The 22,717-nt window shown below is 42.2% G+C and overlaps 1 protein-coding gene across 1 annotated transcript; it reads right to left on the bottom strand.

Moving 5' to 3' along the window:
• Positions 1-907: 907 nt before the first annotated feature.
• On the bottom strand, positions 908-20,539 carry MGST1 (microsomal glutathione S-transferase 1). The gene is made up of 4 exons (XM_075552022.1): positions 20,382-20,539; positions 13,377-13,543; positions 10,619-10,713; positions 908-1,359 (listed from the first exon to the last, which is right to left on the bottom strand). Exons 2-4 carry the CDS (start codon positions 13,500-13,502, stop codon positions 1,113-1,115), a joined length of 468 nt encoding a protein of 155 aa, XP_075408137.1. The 5' UTR covers positions 13,503-13,543; positions 20,382-20,539; the 3' UTR covers positions 908-1,112.
• Between the last annotated feature and the right edge of the window lie 2,178 nt (positions 20,540-22,717).

The following is a 22,717-nucleotide window of genomic DNA, read 5'->3' on the forward strand; positions in this document are numbered from 1 at the left end:
CTTTCAAATAAGGAATCTCAGTAATAATCTGGGGATATTTACCAGTCTGTCCCATAAAGATTTATAGCCATGGAAACATGATGGGGCAAGTCTAGTATCCCAGATGTTCACCAAGTCAGAATGGGGTCAATGGCAATGGGTTTGCTTTGGTTTCTTGATTGTATAATTAGAGCTCACCATCTTATAATTACCAAAACAATATTTGATTCATAAAGAATCACAGGAGGCTAAGCCCTATGAGCACTTGTGGGAGAACCTGGCATGCTCAGGATAGCAAGTGATAGGACTATAAACATAAAGGATCCTTTTAGAGTGGACACAAGAATTCATACTATCTTATTAAAGTGATCTTATAGAATACGTCAACTGACATCACGTGCCCTTTTATGAATGTGGCTAATGTCAAGGGCACCTCACCAAAAATGCTTAACCTAAATCTAAGAATGAGTGGATAGAAAGTCCAAATTAAGAATCATTCTTTAAAACAACTGGTCTGGACTCTTCAAAAAGTATCAGTAATAAAAATACAAAATAAAAGTAAAGAACTGTGTCACTTTAATGAAAATAGAAATGATAAAAAGTCAATATTCATCCTTGTTTAATTTCTAACTCAAAAGTAAAAAGGGACATCATAGGGGAAATTTTAATATATAAAACATACTAGGTAAGAGTGGACAAAAGCTAAACGGGTGTTATTCAAATAGCGAAATGTCATAATTGGAACTTACCTTTAAATGGTTAAAAAATAGAATGAATGAAATAAATATGTCAAACTATTAAATAAGTGGTGAATCTAGGTGAAGGTTCGATAGAAATTCAGCGCACTATTTTTCAACTCTTCTGTAGGTTTGTGAAAATAAAAAGTTGGAAACAGAACACCAAGCAAAGCATCATTTAAATTCTTTATTTCACTTGCTCAGTTCAACAATTAAGAAATACAAGTTTAGCAAAGAATGATTCATACTTTCTCTAGATTGATAATATGAAATGTTGAGTAAGGGTTACAAATGATAACAATCAAAATATTCAAAATGTATTGTGGACAATTCTTAAATCTTGCCTCCTTCTAAAATCTAAGAAAACAAACTAGATGTTGAGTCATAGGATCCTCCTTACAAGTACAATCTACTTTTCAGCAATTGATAAGCCATTGAAAATGTAACCCCATATCCAACAAAAAAAGCCAATCCTCTATTTGGCTGGGGAAGGGGTGTCAAATATGCAATCGTGTGGTAGATCCGTGCTCCAACAAAGAGTCTGAAATGCAGGAGTGCTGTAGACAGATCTGGATCACTCAAGGAATAGAGAAGGCCAATGCCAAGGAAGGGCACAATGTTTTCAAGGTCATTCAAGTGGGCCCTGTAGGAAAAGACGACTGTTAAAGACACTGTTTCAAAATCAGTATTTCCTTGTTCTCTAAAGCTTAATTCAAGTGTTACTGGATTGTTAATTGGCAATGTAAGTTTCCTTTTATTGCTCTCAAATTGCCTTGCTTCCTTAGCCACTTGACTTTTATTTAGAATGTCTCATGATTTTTATTTATTTTTATTTTTAGTGTCTCATCATACAACAGAGAAGTCATTTCGCCGTTTTTAGAATAGCAAGACTGCATCTGTATCACAAAACTTCATTTTTGTAGAGATAATTAAAAAATATTTCCTTCTTAGGTTCATAAAATAGCAATTCAAGGTTCTGCTTATGAAAACGCTTCTTCCTTTAGGCTGTGAATTCCTTCCTCACATCTGCTGGTCTATAAAATAATTGCTGGGAGAATCCTTGCCCATTTACCCAAATAAGAAGGTTCCATAATAGCACTTTCCAATTTCCTATCAAGATCATGTTCTCAGAACACCCAAATAACAGAAATAAATAACTATAAAACCTGTCCTCAAATTCCAAAAAGCATTAGCTAATTATGATGAAACAAAAGTTACAAGTATGGACAGAAATAATAGGCACTGGAGAGAGAGAAAGATGTTTCCCACATTCTACCTTGGAACAACAGCTAGAAGGAGCAGAAAGCGTGGTTTGCACACAGGTGTTCCTCTAGGTCACTGCGTCTTGGATTTCACTCGCTAGCATCTATCTACATTCAGAGACTCCCTGCCATTGAGCTGACGCTGGCTCATAGCGACCCCACAGGGCAGTGGAGAACTGCCCCAGTGGATACTCCAGACGGTAACTCTTTACTGGACGAGAAAGGTCCCTCTCATTCCTGCCACATAACTGGTGCTTTCCAGTCCAACTGGTATCCGCTACACTGCCAGGCCCCGCAGGACGCATGCATGTGTGTCCTAAAGTTTTTAACTTTAAAATCTGATGTCCCGGATATGGTTACAGAGGCAAAAATGTTGACTCTAAGCTGGAAATGGAGGCTTTGATGGAGTTTATCAGCTACTGATCTGTATAGCAAAGGGAAAATATATTGTTTTGTGTTAGTTTCTTCCCTTTAAGCAATAAACGGAATTATTATAAATTGCCTGCCGAATGACCAGGATGAGCACTTCGGCCGCCCCTCCTCCTCCTCTCTTCCTTTCACTTTCCTCAGGTTCCTCCTCCAGGTGTCTGACAAACCGGACAACGTAACAACATGAAATGGAGGAAAGGATCCCTGGTTGTACAGTGGTTGATGGACGCTGCTGCTAACTGGAAGTCGGTGCTTCGAACCCATCAATCCCTCCAAAGCACAGCGACGTGGCCGTCTGTTCTGTAAAGACTGACAGCCTTGGAAGCCTTGGGGGCAGTTCTACGCTGCCTTTTCATCAAACCCACACTGCCAAGGAGCTAATTCCGACTCAGAGCGACCGAGGACAGAGCAAAACTGCTCCTGTGAGTTTCTGAGCCTGTCATACTTTATGGGAGTAGAAAGCCCCCTCTTTCTTCTGTACAGGGGCCACTGGTTTGGGACTGCTGACCTTGTGGATAGCGGCCCAATGTGTAACCACTAGGCACGAGTCACTCTAAAGTCGGAGTCTACTCCATGGCAGCTGGCTGGGTTGTTGTGGACACAAACAAAGATGAGCAAGCCTCTGAAAGGCCTCCAGGGGTCCTCAAACTTTTTAAACAGGGGGCCAGTTCTCTGTCGTTCAGACCCGTTGGAGGGCTGGACTACAGTTTAAAAAATAAACCAACTATGAACAAATTCCTATGCACACTGCACATATCTTATTTTGAAGTAAAAAAACAAAAGGGGGAAATCACGCAGCGGGCTTGATAAATGTCCTCAGTGGGCCTTATGTGGCCCGCGGGCCATAGTTTGAGGACCCCTGCTAGTAAACCATTGAGTCCCAAACTGATTCGGTTTACTGCCCATTTTTCAGAGAGAAAAAAAATAATCTGTGTCTCACTAGCAATGAAAACCTTTTGTCCTCTAGTCTACAACACAGGATGAAGTGTAAGTTTCTACTTTTTTCAGACCTATTGGATCATTCCAGCTGCATGCTACCCTATTCACACACACACACACACACACACACACACACACACACACACACACCAATTGGCACTGCACAATTTGGGAAATGCCAGTTTAAATATATACCTATGGAATGAAAATGAAGAGAAAAACATGTGATTATCCCTATGTCATCTCTTTAATGGAACAATCCAAGGGCTGCTAAGAAGCAAGTCCAAAGCCCCCGCCACCATGTCCACTGAGACTTATTGGGACACGCTCTATTAACGGTGCTTCCCAAAGTGGGCAGTACTACCCCCAAGGGCAAGGGAGGCACTGGGTGATCCTGGAACATGGACTACACTTTATCCTGGACTATGGGCTCTGCTTCTGAGTCAATGCTAACTCATAGTGACCCTTTGTGGGTTCGAGAGACCGTGTCTGTTTATGGGAGTAGAAAGCCTCGTCTTTTTCATTGCCATCGGGGTGCTGAGGTACTTTTTTTCTCCTGGAAAAGGGGCTGGTAGGCCAAATTTGGTAACCTATGTCCCATTGGGATTCTGAAACTGTCAATCTTGACAGGAGCTGACAGCTTCCTCACTCTTTCTCCTGTGGAGCAGCTGCTGGGTTTGAACCACTGACCTCACACTTAATAGCCCAACATCTAATCCACACCATCACCTACTGAAAGTCAAGTGCTCAAGAAAACAGGAAAGCCATGAGGACTAGAGAAACACCCACTGCCTAAATGGAGCCATGTGTATTTGTTCTGGACCTTTGAGCTCTCCACCTAGACCACAGAGATACCTTCACCTCCAATGGGTGTGTTAGTATTCTTTACAAACTGGGAAAGACAAAGGAAAGTTAAGGAAACAATGCCCATCTGGCACTCTGTAAAACAATTGGGAAACAGAATGCACTATCAAAGCAGAGAAGAAAATCAAGGGCCAAAAATACAAAACAAAACAAAACACCATGAAAGGACTATACAAGTCAGGTGATGGTAGAGGGTTGGGAAGGGAAGGGCTTCTTTTGACCTTAATGGGGCTTCTTCTTCCCCATCCTTTCTCTTACTTCTCCTTCTAAATTTTCTATTTCCCTCAGTCCTCAAATGTCCTCACAGCTAACAGCTTTTGTCTTACTAAGGCACGTTTCAACAGGCACTGAAGGCCTGGGCTATTTTATGCTTCTTAAATGCAGTTCTCTTGCGTTTCTGCCCCAGGCATACGCTTACCCCACCATTCCCAGTGAGCACCTGTGCAGTTCAATATCACCATCCCCGCCCCGCCCCCACCTCCCCCCCAGCCCATGGGACCTCGTTCTCAGCTCAAAGGACAGAGTCCTTCTGAGACTGGCTGCTTCAGTCTCTTCAGAGTCATTTCTAGAGAGCAGCAAACTCTATTCCCTCTTGGTATCAGTCTCCATGAGCTTCGATTTGATGCCACAGCCAACAAGTCTTGACTGAAGTTGGCAGCCTCGTCTTTCTCCCTCAGAGTGAATTGTGCGTTTGAACTGCTGGCCTTGTTGCTAACAGCACAATGTGTAACCCACTTCACCACCAGGGCTCCTTGACCATTCTATACCTGGGTCTCTGCCCCCCCACCCTTGCCTTCTTCCTTTGAACACATGGCCATTTGAACAAACTTGCTGCATGACTAATGCTCCTGAGAGCCCAGCTCCGTGCTCATGATGCTACAAGCATGCATCCCTCGTCCAGTCAAAAGGCACTTCAATCTCAGAATCGATCTGACCCGAGCAGTTGCTAAATGCCTTTGAGAAGGAACAAAGGATAGTCAAATACAAAATGGGTTTCTGACCGGACTTTTCCTGACTCCCTAAACGCAGCCAAAGCTTCCCTGGATTCACAATATACAGCAGTGGGTCCCAGGTCCTACCCAAGAACTCCCGCTTTATCTTCCTCATTCTCTATCTTTATATGCTCCAAGTGGGTCCCCCCAAGTGTTTCTGAACACACAAGCTATGTCTACCCTGTATCCCACAGTTGCACATCTAGGTGGATATTGGTTCTGTCATTCTCTAATGCCAAGATGCTTGTTGGTTTTCTTATAAGATGATTATAAACCTGTGAGAGGCAGAAATCCAATCCTCAAGCACTTTTTTTTCTAGCCTCTCAATTGAAGAACTGATAAGGACACACAGACAATAATCTCTCAATGTTATATATTTTTGAATCAGAAGAGAAGTTATGTATTTCAACCCTGAGCCCATACTTCAGTCCCCTTATAGAATGTCCACTGAGTGTCTAGATTTCACTGGGCAAACTCCAAGAAAGGATATTCTCTACCTTTCAAGACAGTGAATTATAGATGGCTCCCCTGCTGAACACCAAACCCATGCCCTACTTTAACCATTTGTATTTATTTCTCTAGCCGTCCCCTATCTTCTTGTCATTGGGCACCTGTTGTGCCAGTTCCCCAACTCATAGCAAAAGGAAATACAACTGAACACTGCCCAGTCCTGTATAGTCCTTGCAGTTGTTGCTATGGGAGAACCAGAGTTGCAGGCCCTTGATCAACCCATCTCAATGAGGGTCCTCCTCCGTTTGTGGCCCTTTATCCTAGCAACCATGCTGCACTGCTCAGAAGACTGGGCCCTCCTAATAATGGGTACTTGTGCTCTGCAGGGTCGGTCTAGCTGTAGTTCTGCCAACACGATGTGTCCTTTCTTCTGGGATTGCATGCTACATTTGATATTCTTTGAAAGGCATTACTCCAAAGGAATTCATTCTTCTTTGGTCTTCCTTAGTCAGTGTCCTGCTTTCACATGCACATGAAGCAACTGAACCTGGCAAGGCTAGAGTCAGGTGCACCTTAGGCTTCACAATGAATAAAGAAGCCCTGTGCAGGAGATTTGCCCGATGCAACGGATCATGATGATTCCTTCATGTTTCAATATTTTGCCCATAGAACCCTTCAGTATTGCAAATCAAGCCTTGGTGTTTTCCTCCCATTTTCTCACCTTGTGGAGTGTTGAGCACATTCTTCCCTTTTGGTTTTCTACTTCCAGGTATTTACACATTTCATTATAAACCTTTCTTTTCCCTTTTCGCACTGTCTTTTGAAATCTTCGGATTCGTTCTTTTACTTCAGCCTTTCTTCCATTCGATGCGGCTACTTTACATCAAGAGCAAGTCGTACGGCCTCTTCCGACGTTCCCGCTGGGCTTTTCCTTTCGGTCAAAGCTGGTCTCCAGATGGTCTTTAAATCCAGGTGTGATAAGTTCGAGATCATATTTTGGCTCTGTGGACTTGTAATTTTCTTCAGCTCCAACTTGAACTTGTATATGAGCAATTGGCAGTCTGTTCTGCAGTCATCCCCTATCCTTGTTCCAATGACTTTGACCTTTTCCATCATCCCTATCCACAGATACAGTTGATTTGGGGATTTTTTGCATATCCTATATGGTGAGGTATATGTGTACAGTTGCTGTTTATCTTGGTAAAAAGACTAGACCATTTGTCTTGCAAAATTCTACCGTGTGATCTCGGGTGTGGTTTCTTATCACTAAGGCCATATTATGCAACTATATAATCTTTGCGTTATAACCACCCGTATTATCAATGTATCTTGATTGCATGTTTGATCAATTTCAGTCCACACAAGTTGCTAAATATGTTCCATATTTTCATATTTGGCATTAGCGGTCCAGGCACAAATTTGAATAGTCTTAATAACTGTGGGCATCTGGGTATTATTTGTAATCTTATCCATAACTTGTTATATGTGGGCATCTGGGTAATCTTTGTAGACATACGGATGTTACCCTGTCACTAACAGCATTGTACTTCAGGACAGATCTTTGAATGCTCTTTCTGGTGACAAATGGGTGCCATTCCTCTGTCATTCCTGGCCTCGCAAGCCATACATTTGCCTAATTCAAAAGGCTAATTGTATGTCCGTGCATTTCAGCTCACTCATAATTATCTTTACACATTTTACTTCAATGCTGATGACTTCCAATTTTCCTAGATTCACACTTTGCACATTCCATACTCTCATTATTAATAGAATATTTGCAGCTGTTACTACTCATTTGGCACCACAGCAGCAAAAGAAAGTCCCAAATGTTTTACTCTATGCACGTCATTAAGGTCAATCCTCCTTTGAAGAGGCAGCTTTTTCCCAGATGGATTCTGAGTGCCCTCCATCCAGAGGGGCTCATCTCCCAGCACCACAGCAGACTGTGCTTTGCTGGTGTTCATGTGGCTTTGACTGGCCACTGTCTCCGGAAGTCGATTGCCAGGTCCTCTGTTCTAGTCTGAAATCTGAAGGTTACTGAAACCAGTCCATCATGGGTGAGCCTGTTGGTATGGAAAATACCAGTGGTATAGCTACCACCATGGAGAAACACACAGGCCACCAGAGGACCATAAACTGAGAGAGGAGTCATGACTGATTGTCTTATTCCCATCTCTTTAGCTTGTTGTATTAAATATAGATGGTTCTGTTTCTCTTGATCACATCAAGCTAATACAATGTGGACATGTATACAGTGCTTTCCAACATCAATGATTTCCTTGTCTACACTCAACTTACAAGTTACTTATTTTGACATGTCAACACATATTTGGGGATTTTTGGTATTTCTTAATTTAGCCAATAGTGCACGCCCTTGACTACAGTTACACCTACTTCAATCCCTGTCGTTGGAATATGTTAATCATAACAACTGTCCCCTTGCCTGTTGAAGTAGAAAGTGGAAAAATATCCAAGTTAAAAATGGAAAAGGATGATCCTAGAAACTCTCTGAAAAGCACCTCTAAAATTAGTTTGTTAATAAGAACTTTTGAATAGGTCATTAAGATCTCAAAAAAAAATACCCAAAACCCTAGGCTGATTAAGACCTCAAAAACACAAATGGAAAAAAAAAATTTTTTCCAAGACTCTTCTCTTGCCTCATTGAAACGCCAGTGTCTGATCACCAGGGGGCGCCGTTCACACGGTTGTGGCACCTTCTCTAGCGGAGTCTTTTCAGAACTGGCAGGCCCCCACTTTCACTAAAACGTATTTGCTGCTCACCTCTTAGTTTAATCCTTTTTTCCCTTAGAAAATGGCCTTCTAGAAGCACAATTGTATGGATGTGGATACCAAACTAATCTGAACTGCAACACTAAAATGTTATTTGATGAGTTTCGTGAATGAGACATACACTTGGATCATCATTCCACCCTAAGGCTCCCGAGTGCTTTCTATCACTTGGAAGTCCTAAGAAAGTGATGAGAATTGAGTCACAATTAGCATCATGCATTAGGGACAGCGAGAATAGGATAAGGTTTTAAACTACTATGGTGGCGTAGTGGTTATGCATCGGGCTGCTAATCGTCATGTTAGCAGTTCGAAATCACTTGCTGTTCTGCAGTAGAAAGATGAGGCTTTCTATTCCCCAAAAGAGTTGAGGTTCTGGAAACCAACCGAGGCAGCTCTACCTTGTCTTTCAGGGTTGTCACAAGTCAGAATGGATGCCATGTCAAGGTTTGTTCTTTTCGTTTCTGTAACTTCATAGAGCTGATCTCAGCTTGTCTGATTTTTATACTTTCTGGTAACATTATCATCTTTACTCCCCTACTGTTTGGAATCTCTAGATTGAATCTTTGTCTTAAAGCTATGTCCACGGCATATTCTTGGCACAACCCACTTCAAGATTGGCTGATTTGCTCAGTTGTTGTTATCTCTCCCATTGAGTGAGCCCCCAACTCATGGCAACACCGTGAACACACAAAAATAGAGCTCTATTGGCTGATATTTTTGAAGTACACTAAGACATTCTTCCTAGTCTATTTTAATTTGGAAGCACTGTAAAATCCGACTTACTTACTGGGACTAATGAATTAACAAATATATAACCCAAGTGGAACAGAAGCTAACATTATTTTCTAAATATCTCACATAGACTTCTTATTAGAAAATTATTATTACTTGTTAAATAACTTGAGATAAATGGCTCTGAATGAGCGGGAAGGAATTCGTTTTAGGACCAAAATTAATTTTGGGCCTAAACTAGCAGAAGAGTCATAGGGCTAAAGGGGGCCCAGCCCCAAACAATGTAATGATTGACCTCCTGTAGAGGCAGCTGGCACAGTGTAAACTTTCAGAGTGGAAATCAGCAGCAGCACTACAAGAGCACTGAGGTTTATGGAACGATTCACGATGGTTGTGCTGCCTTTAGGTAATTTTTCCTGCACTCACTTCCACTCAATTTAGTTAAGTCTGTCTGTTTTGATACACGGTGGAAAGCACAGAATATGAAAAATCACGTACCAATGCAGGAATCCACAACCCAGATTAAAATTCATTAGAGTATCTGCAGAAATATTAGGGAAAAACTCCTCCAAAACACTGCCATTAAATCAATTCTGATGTATAGACCTTACAGGACAGGGTAGAACGAGCTGCCCCTGTGGGTTTCTGAGACTGTAACTCTTTATGGGAGTAGAAAGCCTCATCTTTCTCCCCTGGAGTGGCTAGTGGTTTTGAACTGATCTTGCAACTAGCATCCCAATGCATAGCCCACTATTCCACCAGGTTTGCTCAGAACCACTCTATGATCCAACAATTCACTCGACTGCTTAGAATATACTTGAAGTTTCCCTGCACCGCCAGTTTGAATGAACATTAGAAAATACTGATTGAGAAAATGGTATCGATCTTTGGCTAAGACATTGGTTAATGGAATTTCAATATAAAAACTTTGTACTTCACATGCTCTTTTATGATCAGGATTAAGAAATATGCCTTCAGAACTAGAAGTGAATGTACTGATTAAACTAAGTATATTAATTACATTGTTTGCAGACTAGGAAGAGGATATTCTGCTTATTGCTTTTAACTCTTCATTGAAATCCCCAAATATTAGCCAATATTATCTTCAAACTGGAGAAAGATTGTTGTCCCCATTTTGCTGAGTGTAAATTTTCATATTTTGAATTCTATGCAAAGAAGCTACATTGCATTTCCAATTATATCCCCTGCATTATTTTGATACATCTCTATATAAATTCAACAATCCCAATCATGAGAATACAAAATTTTTGCAAAATCGACAGTATATACAACTGCATTGAAGATTAGAGACTTCTAGATTCTTTATTTGTAATTTTTTCTGTGGCTTAGGTAAGATAAATTCATTTTCAAATAGCTTCTTGGAGCAAAATTCAATTCTTTCAATCAATGCAAAAGTGAACTACTTCAGGAAACAGTGGTTTACCTTCGTACACGTTCCACTCTGTCATCTGCCCGAAGATGTTTCTTAGCAGCTTCCCCTTTGCCAAAACTTGCACAATCTTCTGGGTTAGCAAAAGCCTATTGCAAATACCAAGAAAAAGTTACTAATTCGGGTTATTCTAATGAGTTATTTGAATTTTAATACTATAGACATCCAGGTTGGCCCTTGGGGAAGAGGGAAGCGAGGAGAAGACATCAGACTCAAGGGGAGGGGAGATCACCTATCATTTGCATATGAGTGTTTATTAACAATTCAAAATAAAAGTACCATAGATGATCCTAAAGAAAAACAAATCTGTCCTTCATGCAGCTGCTTGAGAAATCCTAAAACTGGATTATGGTGCTACATCAGTGTTCATGACCTTGAATTCAAAGTCTCCCCTTTGTTCTTCAGGATCCCTACTACATTTGTTCCAAAGAAACCTTGAGTTTTGTATACCCAGCCAGATACAAATACTGGTAATCATTTCGCAGCTCTGGCAGTTGCAATAGATGCTTGGTAACCATTTGGGAATAAATGATGTTGTTTCAAAGTGTAAAAAAAAAAAACAACTTAAATAAGAACCAAAGTATAAACATGATGTGAAGGAAGGAAAAAGGGGAAGCATAATTCTTAGTTGTCCTCGATTATTATCATAATGGTGAACTAGCGCCTTTCTTTCCAGTGATAGCGACATAACTTCCCTCAGGCGGACCCACCGAGTGATGCATAAGTAGTAAGTTATGAATAGACACCAGTGGGAATAGACACCAGTGGAAGGAAGAAGACCGGAAAGCTGCCTTGTTCTCTATGAGGCTGTAGACCTCTGGCTGTAGACCTCTGGCTGTAGACCTCTGGCTCCCCCAACTGGATAAAACCCTGCCTGGGCTGAATAACACCCGGAAAGCTAAGAAGCTACACTGTATTCCTATAAATAACACAGTAGGTACTCTAGGGCATATGTTTATTAATTCCTTCCTACAATTATTATGTTGTTTGAAATGATTTCCTCATGCTTTGATATTTAAAACATTGGCATTTGTCAATTCAAAAAGTACTTCATTGTATTTCACTGCTTCACAATCTATAATAAACTATATAAAATTAACCTTACAAAGTGCAAAAGATTGTAACTCAAACCATTCTGCATTTGAATCTCTGCCCAAATCCAAATACTTTACTGGAAAACTCTCAAAAGTTTATTCAAACTCTCAATGTCAGTTTTCTCATCTGGACAACACAGCAGAAGAGGAGCCCTCACCTCCCATGATAAAGAGCACATTATGATTGGTATGCCTATAAAATGATTCCATTATCCACCACACAGGAAAAGCACCAAAATCCCCAGGGGCATTCCACAAATCCCAACGAATCTCAGTGCATCCCTACTTTCTCCATCAGGAGAGTCATGGTTCCACTCTCTTTAGCAGCATCCTTTTTCTAAAGCATATTGTAGACCTGCTGGAAGACAGCCCCCCCTTTGTAGCCAGTTGCTCCAGCACAGCGTCTCACCAAGAGTTGAGTCCTTGAGAGACTTAGGTATGTGGGTATATTTCCCATTAGAAGGCAAATGTCCTTGGTACAGGAGTACCATACTTCCAAGGAAGAAGCAAGGGCTGTGAGCCTCTCGAAAATATGTGCTTGAGATTGTCCCCAGGTGTAATCAAAGCAAGAGCCTGGAGGACACAAAGCCAGGATCATGGCTTTCAAGAAAAAGAAGTTGCTGGATAGACTCTGGAGTGCACCAATAAAATCTTTAAATGTTGCTCTCCCTCTCACTGTGCAGGTTAGAAACAGTAGTATCTAGTTAGCAGTACTGAGCTACCATGGCTAAATGCTTTGATCAGGAGTTCTATAAAAGAATCCTCATCAAAAGGGAGAAACATTTGGAACGGGATTTCTTGGAATCCAGATGTTCTGGAGTCAACAAGGTTGGATGAAGCCCAGAAACTACTGCCCTGAGATCATCTTTAAACTGTGAGCCAAAAGTCCCCCCCGGGGTTGTCCTTAAAGCACACACTCGTTAAGCTGGTAAGGAACGTTTGTCCTGTGCATTGTTCCCTTTCAAAACGTGACATGGGTTCAGACTGATGACTGCAATTGGAGGGGCTAGATGGGAGTGCGGGACAGTGAGTTTAAGTTAGTGGAGGAAGAACAACTCAGAAAAGTTAGGTGAGAACAGTTTCCCATCTTGGAGAATGCAATCTCTGCCATGAAATTGCACATGTAGAAACTGGTGGCTTGGTGTGTGTTCTGCTGTATATATTTTAACACGAATTTTTTTAAAAACAGAAAAGTGCACAAAACCAAATAGCTTGTCCAATTATATGAAGGTCTGCCATGAGAATAAGAACGCTAATTCTCAGCCTTTGTGTGTGCGTTCTTGTTGTTGTCCCAAAAGTCATACCCTTGACTTGTAAAAAGAATGGGAAACACCAGTTTACACTCTTAAAAACAACTTCTGTTTGGCGTTCATTGAAAAATTTGACTACAAAATCACTGAAAGTTTTCCTGAAACTTTGAGACTCCGAGGATCGCCATTACTAAGCAATACAACGAAGGGTAAAAGTCCCATAAACCAAAGGAAACAAAGCATTTGCTAGCAACGGTTCCATACCAGGTTCATCTGCATCCAAGCATCACACTGCAGTATTTGTCACAATGCTTCCCCCCACCCCACCCCTGAAAAAAAAGTGCACAAAGAAAATTATTTTCTGGAATTTCAACTTTTGAAGGAAAACATGACACCTGAATATCTTACCTTTTTTGTTATTCTATACATTGCAGTGACAGTACTCATAAGCATCATTTTCGACAGAACAATCGTTGCATAGGACGCAAAGGCCATGAATACATCATTCTCGGCTAGTTGGGTGAGGCCAGCCATTTTTGTCCTTTAGTTTTGGTCTGGAGTCCTAAAAGAAGAGTCTAGACAAAATGGGGGAAATGTAAGACAACAGACACTGAGACCCAAAATCTCAATGGTCACTTGATATACTTATATTGCAATATTAACCATATGTCCTTAAAAATATCTTGGGCTACTTACAGGGAAAAACGGTTTGGTTTTTAAATTTTCAAAGGAACCAGAATTATGTGTTCTCTACTTCTACACTGTTAAGTCCCATGGACTTCTAAAAGGACAAACCCATCTGTCTTGGAAGAAGCCCAGCCAGAGTGCTCCTTAGAGGCAAGGCTGACGAGAGTTTGTCTGATGAGTTTGGGCTATGTTGACAAGAGAGACCAGTCCCTGGAGAAGAGCATCATGTTTGGTGGAGAGGCAGCAGAGAAGAGGAAGGCCTTCAAGGAGATAGATTCGGGCAATGTTGTAGCCACTGTGTCAATCCATGGTGCTGAGGGCCTTCCTCTTACTTGCTGCCCCTCCACTTGACCACGCATGCTGTCCTCCAGGAACTGGCCTCCGCTGCTAACATGTCCAAAGCACTTGAGATGAAGTCGCACCACCCTTCTGACTGTACTTCTTCCAAGACATGAGATAGTTAATATTTATTGTGCCAACCTGGCCGATAAACACAAGTGGGGTTAATTGAAAGGCAGAGAGATAAATGGCTCGGTGAGTTTTGCCTTTCAAGTTCTCGGGTCTCTTGCTTTGTCATGGTCGGACCAGGGTGTAGCTACCTTAGCCAGTTCCCTGCTTCAGCTTGCAAGGCTCACTTCCTGCAAGACAACCCTGAGGAGAAGCCACATGGACCTACCCCAATGCAACCCTGGGTGCTGGAGCAGCGGTGTGGAGACCCCTGCCAGCGCTGAGATGCTTACACCTTCACTGATTCGGCTTTCTTCCTGCAGTCGGTGTCATAGAGTGCTTTGTAAGATTGAGGAGGACTTTGTGGATTGGTGTTGGACATATGGGTTAACGCTGGACTTGTGGGCTTTGGCAGCACTGGGTTGGGATGTTTTCTTGATGTGCACTTACCCTTTATATAAAACTCTCTCTTATACATGGGTTGCTGTGGATTTGTTTCTCTAATGTACCCAGACTAACACAACATATATTTGTTCTTTTGGCAGTCGGTGGTATTTTCAGTATTCTTTGCCAACACCGTATTCCAAATGCATCCACTTTGGGGGCTTCCTTATTTACTGTCCAACTTGTACGTGTTGTGCTAGGAACGCCTAGATTCTGAAACATGCTTTGCTTTAGCAAAACCTTTGTAGGGTTTTGTCATTTCAGTAGTATTCACAATTCCAGGTTCTGGGGTTTGAGTTCAAATCCCGCATCTAGGAGACTATCTCTGGTGGAAGTATTTCACCTATTCCAGACTAAATTTCTTCATTTATAAGATAGAACAGTCATAGCTTTTAATGATTGAGTTGTCATAGTTAATTGAGATAACTCATGGAATATGTTTAGCACAATTCCTGGCCAATGAAAAACTATATATAAAAATTAAAATATCACCGTCATTGTATATAGATGACAAAAAAGCAGAATAATAGAATCATCAAAGTAATAGGTTTGGAAATGTAAGGTGAAGAATCACTATCTATGATACTTTCTTAGGAAGAATGGTAGGGGAAAGAGGATTAGCTTTATATGCTAGGACTCCAGGTTATTTTACATTCCTTATTTACATCCATCTAAAAGCTAACAAAGGAGCTCGGGTGGTGTAGTGGTTACATGTTGGGATGCTAACCAAAAGGTGAGCAGTTCAAAACCACCAGCCAGTACTCTGGAGAAATATGAGGCTTCCTACTACTACACAGTTAGTCTTGGAAATTCACAGGGGAAGTTTTACCTTGGCCTATAGGGTTGCTGTGAGTTGGAATATACTTGATAGCAGTGAGGAGGCAAAGCTACCCTGGTAGCACAAACAATTAAGCACTGGGCCTATGACAGAAAGGCTGATGGCATGGATCCATCCAAAGATGCTGTGGCAGTTCAATTTGGTGTCAATTTGCACTTGCGCAGGGGTGGAGCCCAACCTGCCAACCAGGAAACAGCCCGATGGTGCTTCCTGGGAGGTGTGGCTTTTTATAAAAGAGAGACACTGGGATCCATTCACCCCCCCTCTCCCGGGCAGCCTCATCTTTCTCAGAGGTGGCTGGTGGTTTTGGACAGCTGACTTTACAATTGGCAGCCCAATGCATAACAACGATGCCATCAGGGCCCCTGCAGTGAAGTTAAAGTGGGTTGAAATTTAGGGTAAGTCAAAATGGAAAATTTAAGGCAAGTCTCCATTTAAACTCCCCACCCTACCTGGTAGTCATTCTCCGAGTGTCTGCTGCTTTTGACGCATCTTTTCTCACAGGCTATTTAACTTACCATGAAATGCTCTTTCTTCTAGATGAGGTCAATTTCTTCCTTTGACCCCCATGAGATCTTATCAGATTGTTAATTCTATCAATCTACCAATACTCTATATTTATATACATTTCAATGCACTGCTGCAGACCATGAAGTTGTCTATACTTCTACTAATGATAATATAAACAAAGTAATACACATACAAGTGTAATTCTGTGAGTTTGAGAGATATCAACTATCTTTCTGTATATTATCTTATAGAATCCTGATAACTAATGCATAATCTGCATAAATATATACATCTTACAGATGAAGAACAGAAGACACAAACCTATGAGTTTTTTAACTTCAAAGCCCTTGGGCTAACTTCATGTACTCTACCTCCTTCAAGAGACTTCACACAAATGGCGAAACAACTAACATTGACTCAATAGCTGGCACTTCTTAGGGCTTCTCTTCTGTTATCTTCTTTCATCTTCCATTTATGCAATAAGGCAAGTGTTACTATTTCAATTTAGGATGTGGGAAGTGAGTGCTGATGGTGCATAGGAAATGCATTCAGCTGCTAACTGAAAGGTTGGTGGTTCGAGCCTGTCGGCTGCTCTGTGGGAAAAAGAGGTGAGAGTCTGCCTCCCAAAAGGTGCAGCCTTGGAAACCCAATGAGGTAGCTCCATTCTGTCCAATAGAATCGATGTTGAATAGACACTGAATCAAAAGCAGTGGATGAATATTAGATGGGGGGAAGCTAATTAAAAATAACTTCCCAATTAAACCTCTATTTTTATATCTCTAGACCTAAAAGTATTGAGGGGATAAGTCGTGGATAAACTGCATTGTCCTTAGACACGCATACTCACATTAAGTAGTCAAGTTACTAATCTCTAAGTCCTAGGTCCCTAGGCAAGAGGATGAGAAGAAACATAACACAGATGGTAAAAATTAAGAGGGAAAAAAATCAAGGAAGTGTTATAAAAATTAGAGTGCTGCCATTTAATAGGAACTTTAAAACTAAAACAAACTTTCAAACAATCTCTGTAGGTCTCTATCAATGTGCCCAGAATGAAACTAATTTAGCAGTGGAATGAATGTTGGGATTTTCAATGAAAATGGATCTTGGAAGTACATAGAGAAAGTGGACATTTTCAGCTCTGTAGCTGGGAGAACAAAGATGTCATCATGTGGGGAGAAGGGGCAATGGGAGACTTTTTCTTTAAATGTGAAAACCATAGAAAGTGCACACACATGCCCCCCCCCACCCCAGAAAAGAAAGTTTCCCAAGCACTAAGAATGTTGCTAAATTATCTGAGATTTCTGGGAGATGGGCCAAGGCCATCCGGCTCAGGTCATGAACTGCCTCTTTGAACCAACCTCTTGCACCGCCCAGCAAACATGCAGGCTGGGTAATGAGTGGTAAAAGTGCAAACCTTAAGAAATAGGCATCGTTTAAACATGTATTAAGGCGATGCCAGTTCCAACTGCTTTTCTTCCAAAGGTGATTTGTCAATAAGTCACCACGAACCTGTTACACAACACTCAAGCCATTACCACACAATTACAGAAAGCTTTACCAGGGTGGGCACCGGGAAGGCCGAGAGCACTAGAGTAGCAATAAGAATTGTGAGAGTAAACTGTTAAGTTAATTGAGTATTTTAGGAATGAGATGGAAATAACCCAGGAAAGAAAGCAGAGAAAGGCATGAGACCTGGTTATGAATCATAAAAATAAATGATTAAGATGATAAGCCTCATTGGCAAAAAGTGCTTCGTTCATTTTACTAAATGATTCATCGGTTGGCCGAGTTGTGAATATCTCTTCCTGTCAAGGCAGAGACCAGGGCTCAGGGCCCTAATGGAGAGAGAACCCACCTTTGGTGAGAACGCAAAGCAGAGAGCGTGGGAATACACTCCCCAACCCCATTCTGCCACTTATTACTTACTAGCTGCTACGTGACTTTTGGTGACCTTAGCTGCCCAAAGAGGTTAGCAGTAGAAATGCCTGTCTCGCAGGATTCTTGCAAGGATTAAATAAACACATGACAAGTGCTTTAAGACACTTGGTTATTCTGGTTAAGAGTTATATAACCAGTCTCTATCAAGTCACCTCATGGCGTCTGGGTGTCAGAGTAGAACAGCTCCACAGGGCATCCCGAGTTTGATTTAGGGGAGTGAGGAGCAGTAAGTCCATCGCCAAGTCTTCCTCTCTGAGCCACTTCTGGGTACACTCAAATCGCCACGTGTTTGGACAGCGGGCATTTGCACCCACCAGTGTTTCCAAGTGCTGTCGAAGCATTTAGTAAACACGTAAGCTCCCACGTGGGCATTGTTCGAACTGCTGAAGATGCCACTTAAGAGCTCTCAAATGTGAAAAAGTTTTCACATGTGAAAAGGCTTTCACATACTGCATGGCTTCACCTGAAACTACAGTAGGGAGAGCCAATCATTTTTCTTCACATATACAAAGAGAAAAGTCAAAAGAGACAGACTGAGTAACAGGACCCACGTTCAGTTCACACGCTCTCACTGGTGGAATGCGCAGGCTTCCCCACTAATCAAGAGCTGAGCTTGTGGAGATGGTTCCCTATGACATCCCGTTCCTTTCCTGGGGGGCTTTGTCTGCCTTTTGCATCTCTCGGCTGCAAAGCCCTCCCTCAGAGGCTCTTTGTCACAGAGTGTAGTTCTCTATTTCTCAGCTATATGCGGCCTCTCTCCACAGTATTACGAAACAGCAGGAAAATCTGGGCACATATCTCAGGGGCCGTGACTGTGCAATTTCATGCCTCTGAAACCCACAGAATCTTACTCCTGTGAGAAAATGAGAGAGAGAAGAAAGAGAAGCAACAATCATGCTGTTGTTTAGGCTGCTCCACTCTAGAAGTTCCTAAGGGAACTGCGGCATTTGCAATCTCGAGCCGAAGGGGCTTCAGATCCACCAAGGGTTCAAGTAGAAAGAAAATGTTTGGAAAAAGATGATGGTCATAGATATAAGATGTGTTTGATCCAATCGATACATGGATTAGTATACGAGCTGGAAGAGTCCCCAATAAAACGATTTATTGAAATTAAAAATTTGAATGTAATTTTAAAATAAAGAAAATGCAGGGGGTTGGAGAGGCTACCTCAGGGGATGGTACTTACTTTCTTCCCCAACCTGGAGTGGGGAATGGGGTGGGGGTGGGGGTGGGGTAGAACCTCTCTAAAACCCTTCTTCCCTGGCAAATTGGTCAAATTTGGACCAATTCATATCTTCGAATAATTACCAAAGATGGTCTCCACACCTGATCCTATTCTAGACATAGCAGAGGGTAATGCATGGGCACCCTGAGATTCCAGCATTCACAAAGCAGTGGCTGGCCTGCCATGCCAGCTGGCTTGGCCCCTGAGAACTCGCCAGCTGGCTTAAACGCTGCTAACCTGAGGGCTGCTGGGGCTGGTGCAGCTACCACACAGCCCTTCAGGGAAGCTTGATTACTTTCAGTTTATCCTCAAGTTGATGGAAAGCAGGGAGAGGGAAGTAAAAGTGGTGGAGGACTCCCAAGAGGCCTTGGGGCTGCTTCAAAGGAAGTCGGGCGAGTGGAAGACTCACAAGCGCCCTTCTCTCCGCCTTCTTGTCTTGTCGGTCTAGCAATACCAACCAGTCTGAGCGCTTAACTCCCAAGGAGCGTTTCCCTGCTCCGTGATGCCCCCCAGGGGGCTGCCTTGAACCTGCCCCTCCCCAAGGAGTTTCACCTTTAGCTCTCCATGCATCCGATATAAGAAGGCTCTCCCTGCACTCTGCTGGCTACCAGTTCCGAGTACTCTGGTATTAGTTTTAAAACTAGCAAAGTGAACCCGAAGGAGCAATTCTGCCTTTCAAAGGGCCCAAAGGCGGGTTGGGTGTGTGAAAACGGATAAAGCATAGGAACTTTCACCCTTTGGTGAAAAGCAAACAACCAAATCAGTTGCCGCCAACCCCCACCTCCACCCCCGGGAGGGGGTGGGTAGCTTCCGACCCTGGGTGAGCCCTGGTGTGCGGCTCAGCGGGGCCTCTTTTCAGGAAGGAGTGTTTCAATGGCCGGGCCTTTCTTCCCAAGCCCCTCTTCCTGGAGTCAGCCTCAGGAGAATATGCAAACCATTCTCACCAGCTAAAACTGATTAAAGTCATGACCACCTGCCAGGACAACTTGCAAGTTCCTTTGACACCCCCTAAAGTTGCAAGGGGACCTTTCAGACAGGATACCAATTGGGCTTGACTTTAGGGTTCCATCATCTCTCACACGGGACAACGTGCCGCCCCGCCCCCACCCCACCTGCAGTTTGAGTGCCTGAAGTCCACAAACGAGGAAACTGGTCCTTCGAAATGCACAGGACCCGAGTCCCCTGCGTGAAAGACAAGCCAACGGCCCGCAGCTACACGGAGCGGGGACCTTTCAGGCCCGCGGAGCCCCTCGAGCCCTCGACCAACCTTTCCCTTGGCGCCCTGCGCCCCCTCTCCGACCACCCGCTAGCCCCGAGCACCTACTGTGACGCCGCCGAGCAGGGCTCGCAGAGCTGTCCCGGGGAGCCGCGCGCTCGGGGAACTGGCCGGGCAGGCACCGCCCCTCCGGGGTAACGTCCTGGTCCTTAGACCTTGGCGCCGGAGGCCGAACTCCCAAGTTCTTCTAGCCCCTCCCCCGATCGCCTGATTGTCTTTGCGCGGTAGCCACCAGCCTACCGCGTCCCTTCTTTGAAATGTGCTATTTGGACCCTTTCAAGGCCATTTTCCCTCCTGAGTGGGGAGAGGGATTCCGGGGACTGTCCGGGAATTTCATGTCCTCGCACGTTTCAGAATTGGGAATGGCAAAAGAAAGGGAGGGGAGGTTAACGTTTATTAGCTGAAGCAATTAAAAGGGCCTTGATGTTGAATTTTGACCTTTTAGGATAATTTAAATCTCCGGGGGGGAGGGGTGGTAAAAAAAACCATTCCCTTGTTTTAGACGCCCTTCTTACATGGTCTACCTTTGAACTTCACTGACCCGGCAACAGAAGACTTTGCATGTAAGATTTAGCAAAGATCATTATCTACATAGTTTGCCAAATCGGAGAAAATAAACAATGTTACTCTGTCCCCTACATTCAGAATCCAAAATGGAATTGGGGCAGATTATACGGATCAGTTCATTACACAATCAGCTTAGTATTTTGTGTGTTTGTTTGTTTATAGAAACCTTTATGGGAGCGAAAATTCTACAAAACCATAATGGTTATCGATCTATGCGCTTAAAAAATTTCATGATTTGTGTTGCAGTCTCTGTAACCTCTTTCATGACAGTGCATCTCAGACATTTACCACCCGCTATGTAAAATATTTGTGCTTCCCTGCTTTACGTTTTAGTGCGACCTCTTAGGCTTTAAGGGGGTCTCCCAGAGCAAGCTGCCTGTCATTGGATGGAAGAGTCTATGTTTTAACAAAAAGAACTGCCAGTTTGCTTTACAAAAGAGAAATTAATCACCGAGAACAAGTTGTATACAAGCATATCAGTATAAATATTAGAAAGTTTCTCATCAGGAACACATTACTACTTTGCTTTCATGTATATATTTTTTAAAAGCTCTATTTATTCACCTGTCTTTTTGAAGCACAGCAGAATCTGACTGTAGCATTCACTGGAATAAGACAGAATTTTATATGAAAAATTTTATCCTGATCTCTCTCCAAGGGAGTAGAGTACTATAAGTATCTGAGAGATATTTTAATTCAATATAGGGTGATACTGCTCAAATTTTAAGGACAGTACTAAATAAGAAGTATAGGTGTACCATTATTTTAATAATTAGATCACAAAATGTCAGTTAACCAGTTCTAACATGTGGTTGCAAAGCAGGGAAACCCTCTAACTTATCTGATCCTGGAATTATAAACAATTGTTGTCCATATGTAATATAGCTAACACTATGACCATAATATAAGTATATTTAATTCCATAAACATTAAGTGTATGAAGGTACTTGGTTTGATCATAAAACTTAAAATAACATGAATCGATTTTCCTCAAAGAGTTTACAATCTAGTAGACATAAAGACCAAATCTGTGGAGAAAGACAATCTTATTAGTCAGAATGAGGCCAGGGATCCCATGTAACCCAAACAATTCCTCTTATACAAGTTCAAGTAGAAGCTGAAGAAAATAAAAATAAGACCAAAGTATAACCTTGAGTATATCCCAACTAAACTTAGAAACCATCTCAAGAATAGATTTGACTCACTGAAGACTAATAACCTAAAATCAACTGAGCTGTGAAATGACATAAAGAACTTATACATGAAGAATTCAAAAAATTATTTAAAAGACAGGAAAAAATGGATGGAAAAAGAGACGCTGAAACTTGCTTCTGAACACACAGTAGTTAAAGTGACTGAAATAAAGGATGAAGTAAAAGAGTTGAACAAAAGAGTTCAAAGGGCAATTTGAGAAGACAAAATAAAGGATTATAATGAAGTGTGCAAAGACATAGGAGTTAGAAAAGCAAGAGGGAGGTATGTGCTGGACATGGCTTAAGTTGAGAGAACTGAGGAAAAAGTTCAAAGATCAAGTTTCAATAATGAAGAATTCCTCAGGTCAAATTCTGAACTATGCAGGACGCCTCAAAAGGTAGTGGAAAGAATAAACAGAATCACTATACCAAAAAGAATCGATGGACATTCAGCCATTTTAATATTCACGCTGTGAATAGATGAAGAGAAAGTTTGAGGTCACTTATGATCCGTTGTGAGTCGGAGCTGACTCAGTGGCTCCTAACAACAACCACTACAACATATGGGCAAGAACAGATGATCTGGAAGGAAGAAGTTCAATCTGTAATGAAAGCATTGTTGAA

This window comes from Tenrec ecaudatus, chromosome 6 (genome assembly GCF_050624435.1).
Source record: "Tenrec ecaudatus isolate mTenEca1 chromosome 6, mTenEca1.hap1, whole genome shotgun sequence".
Taxonomy (NCBI): domain Eukaryota; kingdom Metazoa; phylum Chordata; class Mammalia; order Afrosoricida; family Tenrecidae; genus Tenrec; species Tenrec ecaudatus.